At 38.6% G+C, this 24,819-nt stretch overlaps 1 protein-coding gene across 1 annotated transcript in view; it reads right to left on the reverse strand.

Annotated features, from left to right (window-relative positions):
- SPIRE1 (spire type actin nucleation factor 1) overlaps positions 1-24,819 on the reverse strand; it is a 303,314-nt gene that overhangs the window by 152,248 nt on the left and 126,247 nt on the right. The window contains 1 exon segment of the mRNA XM_028524016.2: positions 1,837-2,070. Within this exon segment, the coding sequence (XP_028379817.1) occupies positions 1,837-2,070 (234 nt within the window).

The raw sequence follows: 24,819 nt of genomic DNA on the forward strand, positions 1-24,819 counted from the left end.
CCATTTCCAACAAAGAAACAGCAATTTTCTTCAATTCATTCTTTTCTTCCAACAAAGTAAACAAAGATTCACTTTACTGACTGAATATTTCTACCCAGTAACTAAATCAGAAACTCATATGTCACTATATAGCCATAAATAGTGGGCTTTATGGTATTTTAAAATTTCAGTTTGTCATATGTTTCAGCACTTATTTTTCATCTCACTTCACTAAAGTTAAAAATTCAGAACATATTGTTATAGATGTGAAAAATTTTTATTGATCAGTTTGTGTTAGAATAGAAACAAATAAGAGGTGAGGATATGATAGTTTCTAATAAATATCCAAAAAATGTAACTGAACTGGTATACTTACAGTTTCCCTCCACTCTTTGTAACCTGTTTTTTAAAACACTCTCTTAACTATTTATTTTTCATATTATGATAGAAATAAGATAGGTAAGAGGACAGACACAGAAGGTCAAATTAAAAATAATAAAACAAAATAAAAATTATCAGTTGACACTACTGAATGTTCAAGAATTTTTTTGTAAGTTAACATATTTAGTACCACTGAATAAGAATTGTAAGATTCCAGTGAATCCCTAGCCCACATCTTCCAAAGCTGTAGTATAAGAAAGCAAGCAATCTGGATATGACATCTATCATCCTATAGGTGCTAGGGTTAATTTAATTGAATACAGTTGGTTAAGTGGGTGTTCCCTTCCTTCTTCACCACTCTTTGTTCACCAACTCCCCTTCCGCCCTCCACACCCATACCCACTACCAGAAAAGCTGTTAGCTTAGTTTTAGGAGTATAAGTAGTTTTGCTCCTTAATGGAAAACCTTTTACTCTTAACTTTTTATCACTATTATCATTGGTCTACAGAGAACAAGTAGATCATTGTGTCTGCAGAAAGTTTTATTTGGCCTTTAAATATATACATATTTTAAAATATTTTTAACATCCAGAATATATAAAATGTGTAAAGGGTGACATATCAATTCATATGTGTGTATGTATGTATATATATATATAAGAGGGTATTTTACCTTTATATGCTGTTTGCTTATGAATATTCACATAACTAAATAATATATCTGAATTTCCTAAGAATCATAACTGCACAGTCCCATTCCAGAGTTCCTGAGAGATTTATTATCTAAGAAGGAGCAAGAATCAGGGTGTGTTGTAACATACCTGAGAAGTACCTGGTTCCTTTCTTTTCCTGTCTCTGAAATTCTTTATAAAAAGTTGGAAAATAAGTGATATATAGCCAATACTGCTTACAAAATCTAGTAAACATCATATATAAATTCTAACATATATAATTCTAAACAGAATGCTCTTTTAATAAGACTAATTTGACAAATCTGCATTAATTTTAATCTCTGTGCATTTAGCACTGCAGAAACTATGGCTGTCAAATACATTAGAAAAATTTAACTGAAGAGAAAAATTCAATTATAGCTATAAAACTTGTTTCATTACACATAAACAGCACAGGGTAGGTCAAGAAAGCAAAGTAAAATAATCAGCTGTGATAGTTCAGATTCAGAATCTTCATACAAATGAATGGATCACAGCTGTTGTCTACTTCATTTAAAAAAGGAAAATGCATAAATCTATTGGAGGCAAATTGTAATGATAAGGAATATAATACCTAAAAGTGATTTTTTAAAAGGTCATGTTGAAGCTTTGAATGAATCACAGAATCAAGAGTATTTTAGTTCTTTCTTCATTTCACTTTTAGCTGAATGTCTAGGGACTATTATCAAATGCTGAATCACCAATCAATTTTTCTTATGTGAAATAATTCTTGAAAGATACAAGTATTATGTAAACTCCTGCTTTACCTTCATGACATCTCTATATGAGCGGATAGCTGAGATTTTTTTCTTTTCATCCTCTTCATCTTCTAGGCCTTCATCTGCAGCTTCATAACCCTCATCGTTGCTGCCATCTGCTTCTACTGTGTTGGCCATGTGATCAATCAGTTGCTCCAAGGGAGGACTTAATTCCCTTTCTTCATTCTCCTTCAATCCATAGTCCAATGCTTTATAAATAATAATTCCCAATGATTCAATAACCTAGAAATATTAAAAAAGGGAGTTAATGGAGATGACTAAACATTTTACAGTTCTAGCTGTAAGGCCTTCAACTGACTAGATGAAGCCTACCCACATTAGGCAGGGCAATCTGCTCTGCTCAGTCTACCAATTTAAATGTTAACCTCATTTAAAAACACCTTTAGGAAATACCCAAAATAATGTTTATCAAATATTTTGGTGATCCATGGCTCAATCAAACTGACTCATACACTTAACCATCACAAGTCCACCTTTTGTCAACTTGGCACTCTGATACAACTCCTTAAACACTCATCCCTGAAATTAGACAATAATAAGGTCACAATTCCATTTAACATGATACACTATCCTGAATACAACCAAAAATAGACTAAACCCTTCCCCAAAAGAGGATCAAAGTCCTTAGGTGATGTTTATTCTTCCTTTGATATCTCGTAACTTATATGCTGAAATATGAGTTAACAATACTTAAATACTATAATATAAAGTCAATATATCTTTTGGGAATCCGAAGATGGAAGAAAGCAAAGATACTTGAGATATACACAAAGAAAATATTCAAAACAAAGTAAGGAGGAAGTACTCATGACAATTACAGTCTTCATTTCTGTAATTGGTCATGTGGTCATAGCAGGTATTTATAACCACTTTCTTCCAATACCCATTCCATATTCCTTTTGCCTTTAGTAAGCACCTTAGCTGATTGTGTTCTTTACCTTGTGGGGTAACCCAAACCTTCATTCCCAAAAGGTCTGGGCTGTTAGTATTTCTGCTTGAATTGGGTTGCAATTTTCCATTGAACTTAATCACAGGGCACAGTTCTAACAGACAACAGAAAGGATCTCCTACACTCCAGACATATTTTTCCTTAGCTCCATTGCAGAGTAGCAGTCCAATTCCCCCATGGGAATCAGGGTCAATCACCCCAGACAGCACAGTGACTTCTTTTTTGCCATTGATTCATAGGCATGACAGAACAAAAGTGGCTGAGGGATAGTCTTAACTTCTAATTCAGTGGAATCATTGCTGTTTCCTAGTGCAAGCATTCTTTCCTTTGGAATTCAGGCCTCTAGGGCAGGAGAGCATAAGCAAAGTGGAAACAGGAAGCAAAAACATCCCATTTCCACCTCTTGATTCCTGGCACTGTGAATCCTGCATATGAGAAAAACAGTACTGTGTATTACATGATGACTCAGAGCATATACAGTTTTCTGGAGAGCCCTACAAGGTATTAATTACCACGTAGTAGTCACTGTAACTGAGTCTTTCAAAAGGCCATTCCATCATCTATCAAGACTTCTGGTGGAACATAGTGAAGTCCATGAGCCTGGGTCCATTACCACACTTCACTTGCTATGAAGTGAGTTCCTTGATCAGAAGCAATGCTGTGTACATAGGTCTGTCCAGAAAGTATCCAACCATGTACTATGAAAAATAAGGATATTTATTGAAGAAGATACAAACATTACACACAGGACAATGATGCCTCAGTCACTTTAAAGTAGGCACCTTGGGACCTCACACAGTTCTCCTAATCACCATCTTTTGTGGTTAACTATTGTCTTGAGAAACAGCCCTTAGCTTGCTACTGGGCAGTAGTAGTAACCGAACACTTAACCATGGACCACCAGGTTACTAGGCGACATGAGCTACCCATTATAAACTGGGTATTATCTGACCCTTCAAATCATGAAGTTGGGTGTCTACAGCAGCACTCCATCATCAAGTGGAAGTGGTATATATGTATGATTGGGTCCAAGCAGGCTTCTCTTTCTCAGCCTATACCTATTACTTTGTGGAAATTCCTGTAATCAGTTGGCAAAAAAAGAGAAGATTCAAATCTTCTGCATGATATGCAGGTACCATCTCGAAGTGGACAACTGCAGAAGTGAGCCCCTTTCTGGAACTTCCCTGAAGGACAGTGGTGAAGGGAAATCCTCTCAGTGGGGAGGTCTTTGAGCAGTGCACCTGGGTTGTGCACCCTGGAAGGAATATGATTGAAAAATTGATGACAAGGACATTGCAGAACAAACATATGGATATACATCCCTGAATGGGCAAAGGAGTTAAGGTATTTGTTTTCCATGTGAATATTCACCAAAGAGTGACCTCTGTGAATGAGGATATCAATATTCAAGTGGATAGGATGACCTATTCTATGGACAATGGTCAACCTCATTTTCTAGTCACCCTGTCAGCAGAGACCAACACTGAGTCCCAAGTATGGCACCCTTCCCCAGGGTGATCAGTCAGCTACCCGGTGGCAGGTGGATCACACTGGACCACTTTCAACATGGAAGGGCAACATTTTTTTCTTACTAGAACAGACGCTGGCTCTGCATATATATTTGCATTTCCTGAATGTAATACTTCTGTCAAAACTTCTACCCATGGACTTACATAATGCCTTATTCACCCTCATGGTATTCCACACAGCACTGGTTTCTTTCTAATTAAAAAGTTTTTCAATTATATTTGACATATTGTATTAGTTTCAGGTGTACAACATAGTGATTAGACACTTCTATAACTTATTAAGTGATCACCCAGTAAGTCTACCCACTTAATACCATAGTTATTACAATATTATTTATTTTAATTATTTATTTATTGTTAGAGAGAGGGGAAGGAAGGGAGAAAGAGAAGGAAAGAAACATCAACATGTGGTTGCCTTTTGCATGCTCTCTACTTGGGGACCTGGCCCACAACCCAGGCATGCACCCTCACTGGGAATCAAACCAGTGACCCTTTGGTTCACAAGCCCATGCTCAGCCCACTAAGCTATACCAGCCAGGGCTATTACAATATTATTGACCGTACTGAGTTCTGTCCAGAAAAAGTCCAGCCATTGTTAATCTGAAGAAGAATATTTGCACAACATTAATGTAACCTGACAGCCAAGGAGTGGATTGGAATGCGCATGTGTGAACACTGACTTCACTGTACTAGTCAGTAGGGATGGTAGACACTATTGAGTGAGTATGTGTACTGTGTGGATATGGCATCCAAAATGACTGAGTAGAGCAACGAATCTGTATGAAATTTTGTGTTAAGTTTGAATATTCTTCCACAGAAACTATTAGGGTGACTCAGAAGGCTGCAGTTGGGCAACTAGTGATTGGCAACTTCATCATGAACAACACACCCACTCATTCATCATGTCTTGTGTAGAGTTTTTTTTTGGCAAAACATTAAATCACCCAGGTGACTCAGCCCACTTACAGCCCAGATATGGCGCCCTGTGACTTATGGCTTTTCGCAAAACTAAAATCACCTTTGAAAAGGAAGAAATTTCAAACCACCGATGAGATTAAGGAAAATTATGATGGGGCAACTAATTGACTCTGGGAGAACTGTGTGAGGTCCCAAGGTGCCTACTTTGAAGGGGACTGAGGTGTCATTGTCCTATGTGCAATGTTTCTTGTATCTTCTTCAATAAATGTCTCTATTTTTCATATTACATGGCTGGATACCTTCTGGACACACCTCATGTAGCTGACTATTAAAGAAATGTACACCTGAAATCTATATAATTTATATTAAACAATGTCATCCCAATAAATTCAATTAAAAATAAAATAAAAAATTTAATGGGCATCCTATCTATTTCAATTCTAGGAGCACCATGATCAAGTAGCCAGTGACATATATCTCAGTGTTGTTTTGACTCGCCAGTTCATTACAGTAACCATACCCACTTTGCCTTTGCGGTTGAGTACTGCTACTTGGCCTCTGCCATCTGGGGCTCCAATTACTCCCATTGCATTTAGGTTTCCCAATTCAATAAGTATAGTCATCCCTCTGTAAGTTCTAACCTATAAACAAGAGCAATCACAGAGCTCTCTGAGGGTGCTAGGGATCAGTTATAAATTTATTTCTCATAGTCACGGAAAAGTGTGTCTTCTAAACATTCCCAAGGTAAGAGAGTAGGTCTTAAATGACAAATCTACTCTCACATTCAATCTTTTTTTCATCATGCTATACCTTATCTTTTAACTTAATTTTTGATCACTTATGTCTGCTATTGTCCAACTGTATTGATTTCTCATTTTTTCCTTTACCTGCCCTACATTTTGTCTTTATGCCATTATTCAGTAACACCCTTACCTTCTAAATGGCATTTCTCCTATATTTTTATTTGTTCAAATTCTAATCATTTTTCCATCCCCCTGCTCAAGGAGTCTCTTCTTCTTTTTTTTTTTTTTTTATGAAAATAGTCATTTATTACTGGGATTTGAAACTATTTCATTCAGAAAAATATTTGTCAACTTGTGAATATAATTTTATATTTAGCTTCTTGTGACTTACATGTCAGGAATTAGATACAATTTTTGCATAAAAGATTTTCTTTTTTAAAAATTTTAATCATTGTTCAAGTACAGTTTTATCCCTTTTACTCCTATTCCAACCCACCTTCTCAACCCTCCCCACTTCCCTCCCATTACCACCCTCCCTCTAGCTTTTGTCCATGTGTCCTTTAAATTTGTTCCTGTAAACCCTTCCCATTCTCCCCTGAAATTCCCTCTTCTCTCCCTCTGGTCCCTGTCAGTCTGTCCCCTATTTCACTGTCTTTGGTTATATTTTGCTTGTTTCTTTGTTTTGTTGTTTAGGTTCCTGTTAAAGGTGAGATCATATGGTATTTGTCTTTCACTGCCTGGCTTGTTTCACTTAGCATAATGCTTTCCAGCTCCATCCATGCTGTTGCAAAGGGTAGGAGCTCCTTTCTTTCTGCTGCATAGAATTCCATTGTGTAAATGTACCATAGTTTTATGGTTCATTCATTTACTGATGGGCATCTAGGTTGCTTCCAGCACCTAGCTATTGTAAATTGTGCTGCTGTGAACATTGGGGTGCAAAGGTTCTTTTGTATTGGTGTTTTAGTGTTCTTAGGATATAGCCCCAGCAGTGGAATTGCAGGGTCAAAAGGCAGATCCATTTTTAGTTTTCTGAGGAAGTTTCATACTGCTTTCCATAGTGGTTGTATCAGTCTGCAGTCCCACCAACAGTGCACTGGGGACCCCTTTTCTCCACAACCTCTCCAACACTTGTTGTTTGTTGCTTTGTTTATGATAGCCATTCTGACTGGTGTGAAGTGGTATCTCATTGTGGTTTTAATTTGCATCTTTCTGATAGCTAGTGATATTGAATATTGTTTCATGTGTCTTTGAATCTTTCGTATGTCCTCCTTGGAGAAGTGTCTGTTCAAGTCCTTTGCCCATTTTTTAATTGGATTCCTTGTCTTCTTGGAGTGGAGTTGTGTAAGTTCTTTATATATTTTGGAGATTAAACCTTTGTCTGAGGTATCAATGGCAAATATGTTTTCCCATACAGTTGGTTCTCTTTTTATTTTGATACTGTTTTCTTTAGCTGTGCAGAAGCTTTTTATTTTGATGAGGTCCCATTTGTTTATTCTTTCCTTGCTTTATGTCCCTTACTCTAGGGGACATGTCGGTAAAAAAGTTTCTGCGTGAAATATCTGAGATTTTCCTACCTACGTTCTCTTCTAGGACTTTAATGGTGTCACGTTGTATATTTCAGTCTTTTATCCACCTTGAATTTATTTTTGTATAAGGTGTAAGTTGGTGCTCAGGTTTCATTTTTTTGCACGTGGCTGTCCAGTTCTCCCAACACCATTTGTTGAAGAGGGTATTTTTACTCCATTTTATGTTGCTGCTTCCTTTGTCAAATATTAACTGACCATAGAGACTTGGGTTTATTTCTGGGCTCTCTGTTCTGTTCCATTGGTCCATGTGCCTCTTTTTATGCCAGTACCAGGCTGTTTTGATTACAGTGGCCTTGTAGTATAGTTTAGTGTCAGGTATTGTGATCCCTCCTACTTTACTCTTCTTTCTCAAAATTGCAGCAGCTATTCGGGGTCATTTATGATTCCATATAAATTTTTGAAGTGTTTATTCTACTTCTGTGAAATAAGCCATTGGGACTTTAATAGGAATTGCACTGAGTATGTAAATTGCTTTGGGTAGTATGAACATTTTGATGATATTAATTCTTCCAATCCATGAACATGGTATATGTTTCCATTTGTTTGTTTCTTCCTTGATTTCTTTCCTGACTGTTATGCAGTTTTCTAACTACAGATTTTTTACTCTTTAGTTAGGTTTATTCCTAGATATTTTATTTTTCTTTTTGCTATTTCAAATGGGATTTTTTCCTTGATCTCAGCTTCTGCTGTTTCATTGTTGGTGTACAGAAATGCCTTTGATGTCTGGATATTCACTTTGTTTCCTGCTGTTTTGCCAAATCCATTTATTAGGTCAAGCAGTTTTTTGGTGGAGTCTATAGGATTTTCTATGTACACTATCATGTCATCTGCAAACAGTGACAGTTTTTTCCTCCTTTCCAATTTGGATTCCTTTTATTTCTTTTTCTTGTCTGATTGCTGTGGCTAAAACTTCCAGTACTATACTGAATAGAAGGGCTGAAAGTGGACAGCCTTGTCTTGTTCCTGATCTTAGTGGAAAAGATTTTAGTTTTTGCCCAATGAGTATGATGTTGGCTGTAGGTCTCTCATATAAGGCCCTTATTATGTTGAGGAATGCTCCCTCTATTCCCACTTTGTTGAGTGTTTTTATCATAAATGGGTGCTGTACTTTATCAAATGATTTTACTGCATTTATTGATATGATCATGTGGTTTTTGTCTTTGCTTTTGTTTATGTGATGTATTACATTTACTGATTTGCGAATATTGTACCATCCTTGCATCCCTGGAATGAATCCCACTTGGTCACAGTGTATGATTTTTTAAATATATTGTTGGATGTGGTTTGCCAGTATTTTGTTGAAGATTTTCGCATCAATGTTCATCAGCGATATTGGCCTGAAGTTTTCTTTCTTTGTTGTGTCTTTATCTGCTTTTGGAATTAGGATGATGTTGGCCTCATAAAAAGAGTTTGGGAGTCTCCCATCTTTTTGGATTTTTTGGAATAGTCTGTGAAGGAGAGGGGTTAGTTCTTCATTAAATGCTTTGGAGAATTCTGTGAAACCATCTGGTCCAGGGCTTTTGTGTGTTGGCAGTTTTTTGATTACTCCTTCAATTTCTTTTGCTGTTATTGGTCTGTTCAGGCTTTCTGCTTCTTTTCCATTAAGTTTTGGAAGATTATATTTTTCCATAAATTTGTCCATTTCATCTAGGTTTTCAAATTTCTTGGCATACAGTTCTTCCTAGTAATTTCTTATAATGCTTTGTATTTCTGTGGTATGTGTTGTAATCTCTCCTCTTTCATTTCTGATTGTGTTTATTTGGGTCTTCTCTCTTTTTTTCTTGATGAGTCTGCTTAAAGGCTTGTCGATTTTGTTTATCTTTTCAAAGAAACAGCTCTTGGATTCATTGATCCTTACAATTGTGCTTTTTGTCTCTATGTCATTTAATTCTGCTCTGGTCTTGGTTATTTCCTTCCTTCTGCTTTCTCTGGGCTGTCTTTGTTGTTGTTCCTCGAGTTCTTGTAGATGTAGGTTAGGTTGTTTGTTTGGAATGTTTCTAACATTTTAGGTGGGCCTGTATCACTGTGAACTTCCCTCTCAGGACTGCCTTGGCTGTGTCCCATGAGTTTTGGGTTGTTGTGAGTGTGTTTTCATTTGTTTCCAGAGACCTTATGATTTCTTCCCTAATATCATTCTTGACCCATTCATTGTTTAATAGCATGCTATTTAATCTCCATGATTTTCAGTGTTTTGAGTTTTTTTTCCTTGGGGTTGGTTTCTAGCTTCAGTCCCTAGTGATCCGAGAAAATGCTTGGTTTGATTTCAATTTTCTTGAAATTGTTGAGGCTTGTTTTGTGTCCTATCATGTGGTCAGGCTTTGAAAATGTTTCATGTACATTTGAAAAGAATGTGTATTTAGCTTCTTTGGGATGGAGGGCTCTTTATATATCAGTAAAGTCCATTTCATCAAGGGTATTGTTCAATGCCAGAATATCTTTGTTGATATTTTGTTTGGAAGATCTGTCCATTTTTGATAGTGGGGTGTTAAAATCCCCCACAATAATTGTGTTGCTGTCAATATCTTTCTTGAAGTTCTCTAAGATTTTCTTTATGTATTTGGGTGCTCCTATGTTGGGTGCATATATATTTACAATATTTATGTCTTCTTGGTGGATTCTTCCCTTGAGTATTAGGAATTGACCTTCTGGGTCTCTCTTTATGGACCTTTTTTGGAAGTCTATTTTGTCAGATATGAGTATTGCTACCCCGGCTTTTTTTTCCTGTCCATTTGCTTGGAAGATTTGCTTCCAGCCCTTGACTTTCAGCCTGTGCAGGTCTTTTATCCTGAGGTGGGTCTCTTGTAGGCAGCATATGTGTGGGTCATGTTTTCTTATCCTGTCAGCTATTGTATGTCTTTTGATTGGAGCATTTAATCCATTTATGTTTAAGGTTATTATTGATAGGTAGTTATTCATAGCCTTTTATGTACATGTGTTCCTCTCTCACTTTCTCTTTTCCTTTCTTTCCTTAAAGCAGTCCCTGTAGCATCTCTTGCAGAGCTGGTTTAGTGGAGGTGTATTCTTTTAGACTTCTTTTGTCTGGGAAGCTTCTTATTTGGCCTTCTATCTTGATTGAGAGCCTTGCTGGGTAAAGTAGCCTTGGTTGCAGACCTCTGGTTCTCATTGCTTGGAATATTTCTTGCCATTCTCTTCTGGCTTGGAGTGTTTCCATTGAGAAGTCAGCTGTTAGCCTTATTGGGGCTCCTTGTATGTTACTTCCTTTTTCTCCCTTGCTGCCTTTAAGATTCTCTCTTTGTCTTGAAATTTTGCCGTTTTAATTATGATGTGTCTTGAGGTAGGCCTGTTTGGGTTCCTCTTGATGGGGACTCTCTGTGTTTCCTGGGTTTGTGTGACTTTTTCTCTCATCAAATTAGGGAAGTTTTCCTTCATTACTTTTTCAAATAGGTTTTCTATCCCTTGCTCTTCTTCTCCTCCTTCCGTATCCCTATTATATGGATATTATTACATTTCATATTGTCTTGAATTTCTCTTAATCCCTCTTCATTTTTTCTGAGCCTCTTTTCCTTTTGTTGCTCTTTCTGGATGTTATTTTCTACTTTGGCCTCTAGCTCGCTAATCCAATCTTCTGCCTCATCAATGCTGCTTTTCATTCCTTCTACTGTGTTCTTCAGTTCAGAAATGGCATTCTTCATTTCCTCTTGGCCCTTGTTGATAATTTCTATTTCCTTTTTCATGTTGATGTAGTTTTCAGTGAGTTCATTGTAGCATCCCTCTAGTTTCTGGTAGCTCATTGTGAGTTCATTGAGCTTCCTGATAATCATTGTTTTCAACTCAATATCTGATAATTGAGTTGTGTCTATTTCATGTAGCATTCTTTCTGAGGCTTCCTCCTTTCCCTTCAATTGGGGATTGTTTCTTTGTTTTCTCATTGTTTGTAGGATTCTTCTTGTTAGCCTGTGTTTCTTAAATTGATCTGTTCTGGTTCCCTGTGATTATGGTGTGAACTTCTGTGGTAGAATACCTGTGAGAATCAGTGGTGCAGTCTCCTTTGTGTATCCTGGTGTTCAGAACTTTCCCCTACTCTTTTTTGTGATCAGTTGGAGGAGTAAGGCAAAATGGTTTAAGACAGCAAGACAGTATACTATGATATTTTGTATTAGCAGCCAGTAGAGAAGAGATGGAATATCCTTTGGCTACTTATAGTGTTAACCATGATCTTCCACCCCACTAGCCATGTTTTAGAAAGGATGGAAAGAAGGTAAGACTGTTATTGGAGATGAAAGAATTGTTAGTTCGATTTAGAAAGCTGTGAGGCTGTGGGAGGTCAGATTCTGAGGTAGGGTTGAAATAAAGTTTAGTAAGTAGGAGTAGTGTGTAAAAGAATAGAGACTACCCCCACAATAATATAGTTCAGGAAATTGCGAAGTGGGCTGAGATCAGGTAGGGGTGTTGAGTAGTATTTACAATTATATGTACTAGGTCTTATTGACAGTAATATTAAAGCAACAATCTTGTGGCAGAATCTATGAGATCTAGATAACAAGAATAATGAGTATAGAACCTTGAGAGGTGTACTAATGGAACACAGATGAAGAATAGCAAATTATCAACATCTTGTGACTGAGATACCAGGGGGAACCTATCAAATGACAGTATAACCAGCCAAGCAAAGAAGATTATACAGAAAAAAAAAGAATACCAAAATACTATTAAAATAAAAAATGTCGGAAAAGTGAGAAAAAGATAATACAAATTTACAGTAACTTGTAAGATAAAAAAATTGGAAAAAAGCAGAAGATGGATTGCAGGAGAGATAAATTTGGAGTGGAAAGAATAATACTAGGATGAATGGAAGCGAAACATAAGAGATTGAGAGATATGAAAATAATAAGAATTGAAAAATAAAAAGTCACTTAAAACACAGGATAAAATCAATCAACCCACAATAGCCAAAACAAAACAAAACAAAACAAGAAAACCTCTTGTTGGTTTCTAACTGGCCAGACCAGTTTTTCTGGTCTTGCTGGCTTCAGCAGGCTGAGGGGCGTTTGAAATGCTTATCACTCTTCCCAGTCAAATCTCAGTAAGTGTCTCAGGTACAGTCCCCGGGGACAGCAGAGCGCTCTCCCCAGAGCCAATCTGACTTTCCCCTACAGGACCCTGGGCACTCCCGAGCACACTCTCCGGAGCTCACTGCCGCAGGCTCCTGCGTCTTTTGGGTTTCATGATTCAAATTCCGGGGATTGCAAGGAGACGTACCCTTCCCCCAAATTCCATCGCAGCGGGCCCTATGTTCTTGGGAAGCACCCTCAACTTCTGTGGATTCACAGTGCAATCTCTGGGGCTCATAAAAGGGCGCGCCCATCCACCAAATTTTTCAGTTTTGGACTCTAGGAACGCTCTAAGCGCAAGTCCCGTCCGGGTTCACATTGCAAGAGTCAGGATTCCCGAGGGGGAATGCGCTTCCACAGTTCAGCACCGCAGGCTCCAGACACCTGAGAACACCCGCGCCCTTTCCTTGATCGGGGCTGTGAGGTCTGGGTTTTCCACGGATCCACACTCCCACTGGGCTGGGGGTGCGGGCGCACTTCCAGGCCACCCCTGGTTGTGCCAGCTGGAGGCACTCACTTCTCCCAGGGCTATGGGTGGGTGCTTGTAGCCCCTGGGCGATTGTCTCCCAGTCCAACTGCCCTCTCTGTGCCTTCAAGCCACAAGGTCTCCCCTGGTGTTGCTCAACCCCCGTACTTCGGAGAGGGAGCAACAACTCCGCTCTCCCAGGTTCCCTGAGGCAGACCTGGGAGCACCGGGCCTGGGGACTGCAACCCCCCCTGGTCCCCGTGCTGATCCCTGGGTCCCTTTTGTCCTGAAGCAATCTCCTTACCGTCTGGTTTTTCAATGATCGCTATAATTTTTGATGTCCTGTTTACAAAAATGTTTTGGTAACCTAGGCTACTTGCTCTGTCCCTCCACCTATCCACAAGTTTTCCTCCTCTTCACAGAAGCCGAGAATCACGCTGCCTGGAGTAAAGCCGCCATCTTTCACCTCCCGGAATCTCTTCTATAATGACATGCTGACCCTGATTCCACCATCACATCACATTCTCTATCCACCCTTCTTCGATAAATGAAAGCAATAACGTTTTCTTCAGAATCCCATGACACTGACTTGTACCGATTCACCTTTTCTGATTTAAATCTGAGTCATAAAATAGTTCTATATTTAAGCCAACCTCTTGGAAGCACAGCATAAAGTAGGTATGCCTTATTAGACTGTAATGTCTGCCAGGTGACTTACCACTTTCGTGGACTGAGAAAAATTTCAATTGTTTGCTAGAAAAGCATATACCAAGTTCTTCAGACTCTTCTTGAGTTGGGAATAATGAATGACCACCAGAAAAATTGAAACATAACAATAAATGGACATACCAGCTTGTGTGGATATATATTTATACTAATTTTAGAAGTTCATTTGCCAAAGCCTATAGAAATGTTAAGAAATCCCAACAGAAACAGCAGTGTCAGATCTAAAATATTTATATTAGTTACCAATCTCCAGGCAAATGGAAAATCATTGTTCATGTCCTGACACATGGGCACCAGTCCTCCCTTGGACATTTACAGGGACTAACACTCATGAAAGTGAACAAGAATTAAAGTGTAAAACCTGAAGTTAAGTGGAAGAAGTGAAGCATACTAGGAAGCTGTGGATTTTAAGACTAACTGATTGGTAAAGGGTGAGGGAAAGTAGGCATTACATAAAACCACATATTCCAAAATTTAAGGTTGCTACAACATCATGTCTAATTACCTCTTAGCTAGTGATAGCTGGCTGTAAAGCCCTACAGCTCTGGGGTAGAGAGACAGATAAATGGAGCTGCCTGTTCTCTGGCCTTCAGACCCAACCATACCCAGTCACTGAGGGTAGCCTTGCTACAGAGCAGCAGCAGGTGCACTAACAGCAATGTTTCATGTAAAGGACGCAAGGTTGGTTATAAGCCAACTGAATCCATGTGAAGACTTCCTCTTACTGTGCTAGTGCTAGTTCCTTTCATTTGGCCCTTCCTCTTCATATTGCCTTTTACTTCCTAAAATATTTGAGTATAGATTTGTCTCCTTTACTTCTTCAGGACAGGGATCAAGTATGGTTCTTCTTGGTATTTGCCATGCTGCCTAGAACTTTGCTTTGCACAGATATGTAGTTTAAAATCTCTGTTAAACATGTATAAATTACAATAGCACAAATTCTTTAATGCCAAATCTGATTAAATGGAGGTGATCTATATCAAGGTTGTCAAGCATTCTGCCTGTCACTTTATTTTTTTTATTCTTTTTAATATATTTTATTGATTATGCTATTACAGTTGTCCCATTTCCCCCCTTCTCTCCCCTCCACCCTGGACCCCCCTCCCACCCACATTTCTCCCCTTTAGTTCATGTCCATGTGTCATACTTATGAGTTCTTTAGCTTCTACATTTCCCATATTATTCTTGCCCTTCCCCTATCTATTTTCAACCTACATTCTATGCTACTTATTCTCTATACCTTTTCCCCCTCTCTCCTCCTCCCACCTCCCTGCTGCTAACCCTCCATGTAACCTCCATTTCTGTGGCTCTGTTCCTGTTCTAATTGTTTACTTAGTTTCTTTTGGTTTTGCTTTAGGTGTGGTTGTTAATATTTGTGAGTTTGCTGTCCTTTTACTATACATGTCTTTTCTTTATCTTCTTTTCTTAGGTAAGTCCCTTTAGCATTTCATAAAATAAGGGCTTGGTGATGATGAACTCCTTGAACTTGACCTTATCTGAGAAGCACTTTATCTGCCCTTCCATTCTAAATGAGAGCTTTGCTGGATAGAGCAATCTGGGATGTAGGTCGTTGCCTTTCATGACTTGGAATACTTCTTTCCAGCCCCTTCTAGCCTGCAAGGTCTCTTTTGAGAAATCAGCTGACAGTCTGATGGGAACTCCTTTGTAGGTTACTGTCCCCTTATCTCTTGCTGCTTCTAGGATTCTCTCCTTCGTTTTTACCTTGGCTAATGTCATTATGATGTGCCTTGGTGTGTTTCTTCTTGGGTCCAACTTCTTTGGGGCTCTCTGCGCTCCTTGGATTTCTTGGAAGACTGTTCCCTTTGCCAGATTGGGGAAGTTCTTTATTATTTGTTCAAATACGTGCTGAATTTGTTGCTTTTTCCCTTTGGATTCTGGTACCCCTATAATTCGGATATTGGAACGTTTAAAGGTGTCCTGTATGCTCTTAAGCTTTTCCTCAATTTTTTGAATTCTTATTTCATCATGCTTTCCTGCTTGGTTGATTCTATCTTCCTTCTGGTCCACTGTATTGTTTTGAGACTCAGATTCCTTCCTTTCACTATTGGTTCTCCTCCGCGTATCTTCCTGCATCTCTTTTACGGTAACCTGCATCCTTTCATCTAAATTGCTCCCAAAATCAACCAATTCCGTGAGCGTTCTGATCACCAGTGTTTTGAACTGCGCATCTGATAGATTGGCTATTTCTTGGTCGCCCAAAAGGATGAGTCCTGGGGGACTCATCTGTTCTGTTGGAAACATATTTTTCCCTGTCTTTCCTTTTTTTCCCCCGGTCTGGTCACTCTTGTTACGGTGGGGGGCAGAGCCTTAGGTGTTCACCAGGCCGGGCACCCCAGTTGCTAGATTGTGAGGTTACATGTGGGGGCGGGGGAGGGAGCGGGGACAGGAGGGAACAATGGTGGTAGTTCCATTCTCCTGGGCTCAGACCCTTCTCTGGGCTCCCGGGCTGTGAGTTCTGCCCTGGTCCACAATCGCTGCCCCTCTGGGTCTGCCAGCCGCAGCTTGCGTACTCAGGGGTCACCGCTGCGTTCTTGCGCCCCGGATGGCTGTTGCGCCGATTTCGCGCCAAACTTTCCCCGACCTCTGCGCGCCGCCGACCCGCGCCAGCCCCGCGCCTGCCCGGCTCGTCCTCTCCTACCAGTCTGGCTGAACGGGTCTACTTCAACTTCTTGGCTGTCTGACTTCCATACAGATAAATCTTCTATCGGTTCTGGGCGTTATTCTGTCTGTAAATTATTGTTGTAAATTAATGTTGTTCTAATCTTGGTTGTGCGAGGAGGTATGGTGCATCCACCTATTCCTCCATCTTGCTGGAAGTCCCTGCCTGTCACTTTAGGTGACATTCAACAAACATTAGGTGCTCTTGCCTTCATTGCCATGCCTCACTGCCAAAATCTCCTCTTCTCCAGCCTAAAAATTAAAACAAAACCAGGTTCTTTGAATCTTCAAGTCCTTTTGCAAATAGATGATATACTTGTGTGCCAGTTTATTAGGAACATTATTTTCTTTATTCATTACAAGCAAGGTAGACATTATCCCAGTTTTAAAGATAAGAGAAATGAGCCCTAACCATTATGCTTGGTTGGGTGTGTTCCCCCACACTCACCCCAGTTCCTTAAAGTTAGGTATTTTGAGATTTTTTCTTGTTCTTGAGATAGTCCTGTAATGCTATGAATTTCCCTCTTAGGATTGCTTTCATTGTATCTCATAGATCTTGGGTTATTGTGTTCCCATTTTTATTTGTTTCGAGGTGTCTTCTGATTTCTTTCTTGATTTCATTGTTTACCCATTCATCATTTAGAAACACGTTATTTAGCCTCCATGCATTTATGCTTGTCTTGTTTTCTTTTGTTTTTTCTTGTGACTGATTTCTAGTTTCCTATCACTATCATCAGAGAAAATGGCTATATGATTTCAATCTTCTTAAATTCATTGACACTTGTTTTGTGTCATAACATGGTCTATCCTAAAAAATGTTTCATGTGCACTTGCAAAGAATGTATACTCTCCTGCTTTGGGGTGAAATGCTCTGAATATCAATTAAATCCATCTGATTTGGTGGGTCATTTAAGGCCACCATTTTGTTGATTTTCTGTCTGGAAGATCTATCAGACCTACCCATTGATACACTGATGTCAGTGGGGTGTTAAAGGACTACTATGACTGTATTACTGTCAAGCTCTTGCTTTATATTTATCATGATTTTTTTTTACATATTTAAGTGCTCATATGTTCGGTGTATAAATGTTTACATGGGTAATATATTCCCATAGGATTCACCTTTATCATTATGTGGTGTCCTTCTTTGTCTCTTCTTACCATAGGCTTTGTTTTAAAGTCTGTTTTGTCAGATCTATGTATTGCCACTCAAGCTTTTTCTTCACATTCTGATTGCATTCTCTTTTTATTTTTTAATTTGTTAAATATATTTTTTATTATATTATTACAATTGTCCCATTTCACCCCTATGTCTATGGGTCATACATAAGTTCTTTGGTTTCTCCATTTCCTATACTATTCTTAACTTCCCCTTGTCTATTTTCTACCTACCAGTTGCTACTATTCCCTGTACCTTTTCCTCAATCTCCCCTCACCCTCCTGGCTAATAACCCTCCATGTGATCTCCATTTCTGTGATTCTGTTCCTGTTCTAGTTGTTTGCTTAGTTTGTTTTTGTTTTTAGGTTCGGTTGTTGATAGTTGCGTTTGTTGTCATTTTACTCTTCATAGCTTTTGATCTTCTTTTTCTTAGATACGTTCCTTTAAGATTTCATATAATAGGGCTTGGTGATAATGAACTCCTTTAACTTGACCTTATCTGAGAAGCACTTGATCTGCCCTCCCATTCTAGATGAAAGCTTTGCCGGAGAGAGCAATTTTGGATGTAGGCCCTTGCCTTTCATGACTTAGAATACTTCTTTCCAGCCCCTTCTTGCCTGCAAGATTTCTTTTGAGAAATCAGCTGACAGTATTATGGGAACTCCTTTGCAGGTAACTGTCTCCTTTCCTCTTGCTTTAAGATATTCTCCTTATTTTTAATCTTGAGTAATGTAATTATGATGTGCCTTGGTGTGTGCTTCCTTTGGTCCAACTTCTTTGGAACTCTCTGAGCTTCTTGAACTTCTGGAAGTCTATATGCTTTGCCATATTAGGGATGTTCTCCTTCATTATTTTTTCAAATGTGTTTTCAGTTTCTTGCTCTTTCTCTTCTCCTTCTGGCAACACTATAATTCGGATGTTGGAACATTTAAAGTTGTCTTAAAGGTTCCTAAGCCTCTCTCCTCACATTTTGGAATTCTTGTTTGTTCATTCTGTTCCGCTTGAATGTTTATTTCTTCCTTCTGCTCCAAATCATTGATTTGGGTCCTGGTTTCCTTCCCATCTTGTGGGTTCCCTGTGCATTTCCTTTATTTCACCTTGCATAGCCTCCACTCTTTCCACTATTTTGCGACCATACGCAACCATTTCTGTCAGAATCCTAATTACCAGTGTTTTGAACTCTGCGCCTGATAGGTTGTTTATCTCTTCATTGCTTAGATCTATTTTTGGAGATTTGATCTTTTCTCTCATTTGGGCCATTTTTTTGCTTTGGTCTCAACATGCCTGTTATATGTAACAGGCATATGTTAGTACATGAGGGGCAGAGCCTTAGGTATTCGCGAGGGCGGGGTAAACCCACATTGCTGCATTGTGGTGCTGTATGTGGAGGATGGGTCAGGGAGAGAACAATGCTGTTTTCTCAGCTCTTGGGCAGCTTTCAGTCACTTCTCCACCACCCACAAGAAAATTGGGCTCTTCTGGTGCCTATTCCAGAGCAGGCCTTGGGGGGGAGGGGGTTGTACATACTAGGATCCTGTGGGTCTCACCAACGAAGTCTCCTGTGAGGCTTGGAGTTTCTCTCAACACTGCAACTCCAGCAGCTTTTTTTGAGTCAGATGTTTTGAGACTTTATTTCCCAGCACTGGAACCCTGGGTTGCATGGTCTGTCTCGATTCCCAGTTTTTCCTCCTGGTTCATCCCCATGGAAATGTGGGACTGCCTGGTTTTCATGCCACCAGCTTACCCACCAAGGTCCTCCAGAGACCACCTTGCCATGAGTCCTCTTCACCCCGGCTACCCATCTCTGCCCCTCCTACCAGTCTAGATGAATGTTTCTTCTTTAACTCCTTGGTTGTTGGGCTTCCATCCAGTTTGATTTTCTGTCAGTTTTGGTTGTTTTTTGTTTTTCAACTCGTTGTTGTCCTTCTTTTGGTTGTGTGAGGAGGCACAGTGTATATACTTTCGCCTCCGCATGGCCAGAAGTTCATTCCCTTTAATTTTAGACTGTATGTATCTTTTGTTCTGAGGTGGGTCTCTTGAAGACAGCATTTATAATGATCTTGTTTGCTTATCCATTCAGCTACCCTGTCTTTTGATTGTAGCATTTAATCCACTTACATTTAAAATGTAGAAACTAAAGAACTCATAAATATGACACATGGACATGAACTATAGGGGGAAATGTGGGTGGGAGGGGGTACAGGGTGGAGGGGAGAGAAGGGGGGAAATGGGACAACTGTAATAGCATAATCAATAAAATATATATAAAAAAAAAATAAAAAAAAAATAAAATGATTAATGATAGGTACATGTTTATCACCATTTTATTCTTTATAATTATGTTCCTCTTTTATTCTTCTTTCTGCTTAAAGAATACCCTTTAACATTTCTTCTAATACTGGTTTGGTGGTAATGAACTCCTTTAGCATTTTCTTTCTGGGAAACTTTATTTTCCTTCAACTTTTTAACAAAGATTTTATATATTTATTTTTAGAGAGAGGGGAAGGGAAGGAGAGAGGGAGAGAAACATCAATGTATGGTTGCCTCTTATGAGCCCCCTACTGGGGACCTGGGCTGCAACACAGGCATGTGCCCTAACTGGGAATTGAACCAATGACCCATTGGTTCACAGGCCCATGTGCAATCCACTGAGCCACACCAGGCAGGGCTTCCCTTCAACTTAAAAAAAATAAAAAGACTTTATTGACCACAAGGGCCTGAAACTAGAAACTAACCTCAAGGAAAAAACTCAAAAACACTCAAATTCGTGGAGACTTGACAGCATGCTATTAAACAATGAATAGGTTAATACTGAGATCAAGTAAGAAATCAAAAAGTTTCTGGAAACAAATGAAAATGAACACACAACAGTCTAAAATTATAGAACACAGTGAAGGTGGTCCTGAGAAGAAAGTTCACAGTGATACAGGCCTACTTAAAAAAGATAGAAACATTTCAAATAATCTAACCCTACATATACAAGAACTGGAGGAACAACAACAAAGCTCAGAGCCAGTAGAAAGAAGGAAATACTCAAGGTCAGAGCAAAATTAAATGACATAGAGACTAAAACAACAATTAAAAGGATTAATAAATCCAGGAGGTCATTCTTTGAAAAGATAAACAAAATCTACAAGTCTTTAAGCAGACTCATCAAGAAAAAGAGAGAGGACCCAAACAAATTAGAAATGAGAGTGGAGAGATTCCAATTGATATCATAGAAATACAAAGGACTGTAAGAAATTACAGTGAATAACTACATGCCAAGAAATTTGAAAACCTGGGTGAAATGGAAAAATTTCTACAAACATATAGTCTTCCAAAACTGAATCTAGAATAAGTAGAAAACCTGAACAAAATACCAACAGTTAGTGAAATTGAAGCAGTAATCAAAAAACTCCTGGCACACAAAAGCCCTGGACTAGATGGTTTCACAGCAGAATTTTACACAACTTTTCAGCAAACACTAACTGCTATGCTTCTCAAATTATTCTAAAACTATCCAAGTAGAGGGAAGACCCCCCAAAACTTTTTATGTGACCAGCATCATCCTAATCCCCAAACCAGATAAAGACATGAGGAAGAAAGAAGACTGCAGGTCAATATCACTGATGAACATAGACACAAACATAGGAACAAAATCCTCAACAAAATATTGGCAAACCTCATCCAGCAATATATTAAAAAGATCACACACCACGATCAAGCGGAATTCAATGAAGGTTTGCAAGGATGGTACTATATTTGCAAATCAATAAACATGATACATGATATAAACAAAAGATAAGACAAAAATCACATGATTATATCAATAGATATGGAAAAAGAACTTGATAAGGTACAACATCCATTTATGATAAAAACACTCAGCAATGGGGGTAGAGGGAGCATACCTCAACATTATTCAAGAAAACTACAGCCAACATCATACCCAACTGGTGAAAACTAAAAGCTTTCCCACTAAGATCAGGAACAAGACAAGGATGTCCACTTTCACCACTTCTATTCAATATACAGTGATCCCTCACCTATCGCAGGAGTTACATTCCAGAGATGCTTGCAATAGGTGAAAACACGTGAAGTAGCAGCATTATATTTATTTTATTATATATATTTTAAGGCTTTATAAACCCTTCCCACACTCCTATAAACCTTTCCCACTCTCTTATTAACCTTTCCTACACTCTTATAAACACTTCATTAGCTCTTAAACACTTTCTACACTCTTTCTGCACTCTTAAACCTACATAACTTTAACAACATATAAAATTCTATATGGGTACAGTATACTGCAAAATCCCATGACATAGCAAAAACTCTGCAATACAGAATTATATATATATATACATATTTTTTTTAAACCCATGATACAGTGAAGTCGCAATAAATGAACCGCGATATAGCGAGGAACGACTGTAGTATTGGAAGTTCTAGTCATAGTGATCAGACATGAAAAAGAAATAAAATGCATCTAAATTGGAAAGAAGGAAACATAATTGTCATTGTTTGCAGATGACATGATAGTGTACATAGAAAACCCTACAAACGCCACCAAAAACCTACTTGACCTAATAGGTGAATTTGGCAAAACAACAGGATACAAAGTCAATATTCAGAAATCAAAGGCATTTTTGTACAGCAACAATGAAATATTAGAAATAGAAATTAGGACAAAATCCCATTTGATAGAAGAACAAGAAAAATAAAGTACCTAGGAATAAACCTAACTAGTGAGGTAAAAGACGTATACTCAGAAAACTACACAACACTAAAGAAAGAAATTAAGGAAGACACAAACAAATGGAAGCATACACTGTGTTCATCGATTGGAAGAATTAACATCATCAAAATGTCCATACTACCCAAAATAATTTATAGATTCAACAAAATCCCTATTAAAATTCCAATTAAAAATTCATATTTCACAGATACAGAATAAACATTTCAAAATTTTTTGGAGCCATAAAAAGTGCCGAATAACCACAGCACTTTTAAGAAAGAAGAACAACGAAGGAGGGATCACCATACCTCACATAAAAGTATGTTACAAGGCCATGGTAATCAAAACAGTCTGGTACTGGCATAAGAACAGACACTTAGATCAATGGAACAGAATACAGAGCTCAGAAATAAACCTAAGTCTCTCTGGTCAGTTAATATTCCACAAGGGGGACAGAAGCATAAAATGGAGTTAAAATAGCCTCTTCAACAAATGGTGTTGGAAGATCTGCACAGCTACATGCAAAAAAATAAAACTCAACCACCAACTTACACCATATACAAAAATACACTCAAGGTGGATAAAAGACTTATATATAAGTCATGTCACCATGAAAGTCCTAGAGGTGAACACAGGCAGGGAAATCTCAGATATTCCATGCAGCAGTATTTTCACCAATATGTCCCCTAGAGCAAGTGACATAAAGGAAACAATAAATAAGTGTGATGTCATCAAAATAAAAAGCTTCTGCTTTACTAAAGAAAATATCGGCAAAATGAAAAGAGAATCAACCATGTGGGGCAACATATTTGCCAATGATACCTTGGACAAGGGTTTGATCTCCAAAATATATAAAGAACTCACAGGACTCCACTCTAGGAAGACAAACGACTGAATTAAAAAATGAGCAAAGGACCTGAATAGACACTTCTTCAAGGAAAACATACAGAGGGCCCAGAGACATATAAAAGGATGCTCAGCATCACTAGCCATCAGAGAGATGCTAAAACCACAATGAGATACCACTTCACACCAGTCAGAATGGCCATCATAAACAAATCAAGAAACAAGTGCTGACTTGGTTGTGGAGAAAAGGGAACCCTAGTGCACTGTTGGTGAGAATGCAGACTAGTGTAGCCACTGTGGAAGACAGTATGGAATTTCCTCAGAAAACTAAAAGCAGAACTGCCTTTTGACATGGCAATTCCACTGCTGGGAGTATACCCTAAGAATCCTGAAACACCAATTCAAAAGAAACTATGCACCCCAATGTTCATAGCAGCACAATTACAATAGCCAAGTGTTGGAAGCAATCTACATGCCATCAGTAAATGAGTGGATCAAAAAATTATGGTACATTTACACAATGGAATACTATGCAGCAGAAGGAAAGGAGCTCCTACCCTTCATGACAGCACAGATGGACCTGTGGAGCATTATGCTGAGTGAAGTAACCCAGGTGGTGAAATACAAATACCATATGATCTCACCTATAAGTGGAACCTAATCAACAAAACAAACAAGCAAGCAAAATATAACCAGAGACACTGAAATTAAAGACAAACTGACAGTAACCAGACAGGCTGGGGGAGGGATAATGGGGGGGAGGGAGAAGGGAAGGGTCATCAAAGAACATGTACAAAGGGTATATGAACAAAGCCAAAGAGGGGTAGGATTGAGGGTGGAAGGTGGGGATTGGTGGGGCGGGGGAGTTGTGGGTAGGAAATGGAGAGAACTGTACTTGAATAACAATAAAAAAATAGAAAAGATTTTATTTTTTAATTTATTTACTTACTTACTTATAGAGGAGTGGAGGAAGAAAGAGGGAAAGAAACATCCATGTGCTAGAGAAACATCTATTGGTTGCCTCTTTCACACTTCCAGTTAGGGACTTGGCTCGAAACCCAGACATGTGTCCTGACTAGGAATCGAGTCACCAACCTTTCAGTTTGTGGGATGATGCCCAATCCACTGAGCCACACCAATCAGGGTTCCCCTTCAATTTTCAATGATAGCCTTGCCTAATAGATTAGTTGGTTGCAGGTCCTTGTTTTTCATCACTTTGAATATTTCTTGCCAATACTTTCTGGCCTGCAAAGTTTTATCTGCTTGACAGTCTTAATGGGAACTTTCATGTAGGTGACAAATGTCCTCTTGCTGCTTTTAAGATTCTCCCTTTGTTTTTTAACTTTTGGCATTTTAATTATGATGTGTCTTGGGATGGGCCTTTTTGGGTTCATGTTGTTTGGGATTGTGTGTGTTTCCTGGACTTCTGGGTCTTTTTTTCCCACCAGATTAGGGAAATTTTCAGTCATTATTTCTTCAAATAGGTTCTCAACCCCTTAGTCTTTCTCTTCTCTTTTTGGTACCCATATTATGCAAATGTTACACAGGATGTCCCAGAAGTCCCTTAAGCTACCATTT

The sequence above is a fragment of the Phyllostomus discolor genome, chromosome 9 (genome assembly GCF_004126475.2).
Source record: "Phyllostomus discolor isolate MPI-MPIP mPhyDis1 chromosome 9, mPhyDis1.pri.v3, whole genome shotgun sequence".
Classification (NCBI taxonomy): Eukaryota; Metazoa; Chordata; class Mammalia; order Chiroptera; family Phyllostomidae; genus Phyllostomus; species Phyllostomus discolor.